Here is a 4,544-nt window from a genome sequence, read left to right as displayed (position 1 = left end):
CTGTGGTTTTTTCTGAACTTTTTTCCATTTTTTCAGAGGTTAACGTTTGATCGTTCAGCTGTTGAACGAAGTGTACATTTTTGTTTTGATTGAAGTGGAGAATGAGCATACGGTTTTTCCGGAGAAGGAGAACGAGCGTACGTTTTTTTGTTGAGAAAAGCCGGCTAGGCCTTTTATTGATTAGCTAGAATGTTTGCAGGAATTACAATTGGGTCATGAGGTTTGCCCAACCAAAGGTGCCTCCCATGAGGGAGAACGAGTGCACGTACGTGTGAGCTGGCGAGCAATTTTTTTTGCCTCGTGATGGACCGGAACACCAGGAGTCGCGGGCATTTCCTATTCGGCCCATTACCTTTTGTTAGCAACCTGCACCACTTGGCGCTTGTGTTTCGATAAATTCCAAAAAAAGGTGCAGGCATGAGATCGAACTCTCAACCCGACCGTTGCAAAGGCCACTAACCCTGTTGTGTATTCCTTTCTCCTTCTTCCATTTATTTGTTCGTCAGTTCGTTTTATTCTTATTCTTTTTCTTTTTTGTACTTATTTTCCTTTTTCTTTTATTTTTATCAAATGCGTGGTCTTTTAGATCGTGAACTTTTCTTCCAAACCGATGAACTTCTCTTTCCAATCCGATGAACTTTTTTTCAAAATCGATAATTTTTTCAAATCGAATGAACTTTTTCGAAAGTGATGAACTTTTTTTAAATTCTATGAACTTTTCTTCAAAATCGGTGAATTTTTTTCAAATCCGATGAACTTTTTTTCAAAATCATTGAACTTTTTTCAAATTCGATGATTTTTTCTTCAAAATCGATGAATTTTTTCAAATCCAATGAACTTTTTTGAAATCATGAACTTTTTTTGAAATTTGATGAACTGTTTTTCATTAAAGAAAATAGACAGTTTCCAAATTGTTTGCAAATAACTCAAAAATCCAAGTGGTATAGTAAATGGTTGAGTAAGAAATAACGTGGCTGCATTAGTTCTAATATAGTTCGTGTTGCTTTTGTTTACTAGCATTTTGGTGGTCTAGTGATTAAGCTAAGCAGCGGAAGGGTTGTGTGGCGTGAGATCGGTTCCCCGTGGCTCTAATTTTAGGTGTTATTTTTTCATGAGCGTATCTCTTTCTGGGCTGCGCTTAAAAAGCCCATAGAGGGCGCGCTGTAGGCGCCACTTTCAGGTTCGGGCGCCTACAGCGCCAAATAGGACCTTCCGAAGTCGCGTGGGCGCTAGAAACTCCAAATGAGACATAGCTCTCACGTGCAATGGCCTCATGATGGCCATTGCAGCAGCACGTCGCAATCCAGACATCCATTATGATATATTTTTCAGGAAAGGCCATCACGAGAATGGTGTTTTGGCTTACAGGAGCGCGCGCTCCCGCGTGAATAGTTAATAAAAAGAATATAGTAAATATTCTTATAAAAATTCTGAATTTGTTTGTAGATGTTTGTGTTAGTGTCACAAGCATCCTTGAAAATTTTCATGCGAAGCGGAGCAGCGGTGTTTCGCCGGTAAAAAACAAATTTAGTGTGACATTTTGGGGTAACATTTAGTTTTTTTCCGCACATGGCAAAGTGTCTAATCTTTTTGCCTACAAATTTGTATGTAGCATTTGAAAGTGACAAAGAACATATAAAATTTTTGTTGGAATTATTTTTGATATTTCAAAAATACATTTTCGCGCGCAGGAGCGCACTTTTCCAGGAGCACCCACGGATATCCGAGGCCTTCATGGCGTAAACTGTAAAATTAAGGTTTCTGTGTTGCAAACTTACAACATGACGTGGCAATGAGTTACACTAGTAAAGCAGCCGACATGGAAACTTGCCCCAGGTCCTGGTCAGTGTTTCCGGCGTGCTCACCCCCAGCGGCGGAGGAGAATAAGTCCTTGCACAGATCGCCGTAGAACCGGCAGACTAGATCGACGAACACCGGCGACTTGAGCCGCTCCCAGCACTGTAGGAGTTCCTCCACGTCCTGCAGGTCCCGCGCTTTGCCTTCCTCCGTCAAAATCTCCATCAGGCAGCTCTCAAAACTCCGGCATGCCTCCTCTTTCTCCTCTCCAATTCGCGTGGTCGTCCTCGACCGCAGCCGCGCCACCATCTTCACATACGCAGGCGTTTCTGGCGACGGCACCGGCACCTCTGGCACCGCCGCAGCAACTACCCTGCGCGCGGTATGGCTCTCTGTCGAGGTTGCCGGCGTGGAAGACGGAGGGATTAACGGCCAGAACACCGCGCGGACCGACCGGAAGCCTCGGCCGGCACGACGCCGGTGGCGGGGGCTCATCTTGGCGGTGGACTTGCGGAGATTGCGGAACCGGAAGGCCCTGATAGAGAGGGCGGCGGTGGCCGGGATGCGGAAAAGCCGCGCAAGGGCTCGCTTGCATGCCGTCAGAAGGCGGCGCGTCATGCAGGAGGGACGATGAGACGATCGAGACGAGGTTGTCATCGTGGGGAAGACGCGGAGTTTACACGGGCTGATCTGTTGGTTTCTTGCGTTACCTCGTGCTGCCACCAAAGAGAGAGGCTCTGGCTGTTTGGTTGCTCGACTGTTGCATGGTTGTGGCATACACGTACTTTCAGTCTTTAGTGGGGTGGCAGTACTATGATCGTGCGTCGCACTAAGAAGCATAGGTGAGGTGTTATATGCTGAAATATGGGGTGGGCTTTAGGCCCATCCAATAATTTTAGAAAATCTCTAAGGGCCCATATGGGTTATATGACACTAACGATGCGTTTGGTTCGCCGAAAAAAGGGCGGCTTCCGATTACATCGGTTTCTAAAACTGTAGCGAGCGTTTGTTTCGGCGACGATGCTTTCCATAAACGCGCTTCCTGATACAGCCCTTCATGAAATTGAAACCGCCCGAATTCGCCGGGTTGGAAATCGGGACTCGGCCGAAGTAACCAAACGATCCACGTTTTACGCAAGAATATCCGGAAGCGGCGCTTCCTGAATACGATACAGGAAAAACATTACCGGCGCGGTACCAAACACGTCGTAAGTGTAGTGAAAAGTTTAGTCCCATCCCGCAAGTGGAGAAGGAGTTGGACCTTTTTATAAAGGATTATCTTCCACATGTTATTGGAGCTTGAGAATAGAAGAGGCCCACGCGCACTCCTCCTCCGCCGCCTGCCTCGGCGCGGCATGCTTTTATATAAGTGTGCTGTGTCTCCTGACTCTAGCCGCCAAAACCCCGCCTCTCCGGATCCTGTACGTCCGCGTCGTCTTCGTCATCACCATGTCCACCGACGCCAAACGTGCCGCCGTCGAGGACGCCGCGGCTTCTGCCTGGCCTATGGAGGGTATAACATGTTTATCCCGCTCATATTTATTTTTGTATTAGCAGTACTAGCAGTATGTGTAGATATGTCTACTGTTTGCTTAGTACATGCATATTTAGATCAGAGTCAGTATGTTGTTAATTCAGTAAATGCCATGCTAGTGATTTATCTATGGATTAAGTTAGTCGAAAAATTGCCTATTTACTCAGCATTATATAAAGCCTCTTTCCGCTACCGGCATATATAGTTTAAAATTTTACCTTCTTGCAACTGATGAGACTGCTACGACTGGTTGCCGGAAATTTACCTTCTTGCAACTGATGAGACTGCTACGACTGGCTGCCGGAAATTGACTGCGCCAGCCCGCGCATCTTCTCTACCTGTATCAAAAGTAGTTATACATGCATTTTTAGTATTTTTTAAGATAAGTGATAATGATAAACAAATTTGGCGGTCAATGATAATATGATCGAAGATTCTCTGTCCTCCCAACGCCTCCCGCGGCGGTCGGGAGGTAACCCTAGTCTGTCGCCACCAGGTTCCCAACCCCTCCTCCCTAGCCGCCGCCACAGGACTCGGGTGGGCAAAGCTCAACCGGAGCCGGCGGCAGCGGGGCTTCCTCGTTCCCTCGCGTGCAGGGGCCGGCGCGTAGGTGTAGTGGTGGGCGCCTGTGCGACGGTTGTGCCTTAGGCCACGTGGTGGGTGTGGTGGAGCGCGCGTAGGTGGCCGTGATGGCAGTGGGGCTACGGCGAAATCTAACAGGTAGATGCCTCTCTAACGAGGGCCGTGAGCGGCACAGGTCGGCCTTTGCTGCGACAATGATGGCGTGGCGGGGGCTCCAAAGTAGTAGTCCTTGCTCGTGGTGGCTCGGTCTAGTGGGCTCAGGTGGCTGCGGCAGCCCAGTGGCGTGGTTGCAACGGTCATCGATGTGGCCGTGGTGGCTCATGCGATGGCGGCCGACGGCGTGGTGTGCATGGTGATGGTTCCTTCTTTCTCCTGGGTCCACGCCGGTGCTGCCCGCTGCTCGTGCGATGGAGATGGCCTAGACTCGGGGTCCGTGCTTGGGCATATCGGATTAGGGCCCGAGGTTGGTCGGAGTTTTCGCTCTGGGTAGGTGATGGTGGGCTCGGTCTGGGTTGTGCTCGCGAAGATGTGATCCCTCTCCCTGCGGGTGTTGTGGTCGTTAGTGGTGATCGAGGCACTGTTACATTGTCGGGCCAATCAGCATAAAAGGCCATGAGAATGGCATCGACTG

The 4,544-nt window shown here is 48.8% G+C and overlaps 1 protein-coding gene across 1 annotated transcript; it reads right to left on the bottom strand.

Annotated features, from left to right (window-relative positions):
• Positions 1–1,797: 1,797 nt before the first annotated feature.
• Positions 1,798–2,519, bottom strand: LOC125553808 (uncharacterized). Its single transcript, XM_048717501.2, has one exon. It carries the CDS (start codon positions 2,452–2,454, stop codon positions 1,798–1,800), a length of 657 nt encoding a protein of 218 aa, XP_048573458.1. The 5' UTR covers positions 2,455–2,519.
• Between the last annotated feature and the right edge of the window lie 2,025 nt (positions 2,520–4,544).

Source organism: Triticum urartu, chromosome 4A (genome assembly GCF_056163025.1).
Source record: "Triticum urartu cultivar PI428250 chromosome 4A, HENAU_Tu73, whole genome shotgun sequence".
Lineage (NCBI taxonomy): Eukaryota > Viridiplantae > Streptophyta > Magnoliopsida > Poales > Poaceae > Triticum > Triticum urartu.
This window is presented reverse-complemented; position numbering and strand designations above follow the sequence as displayed.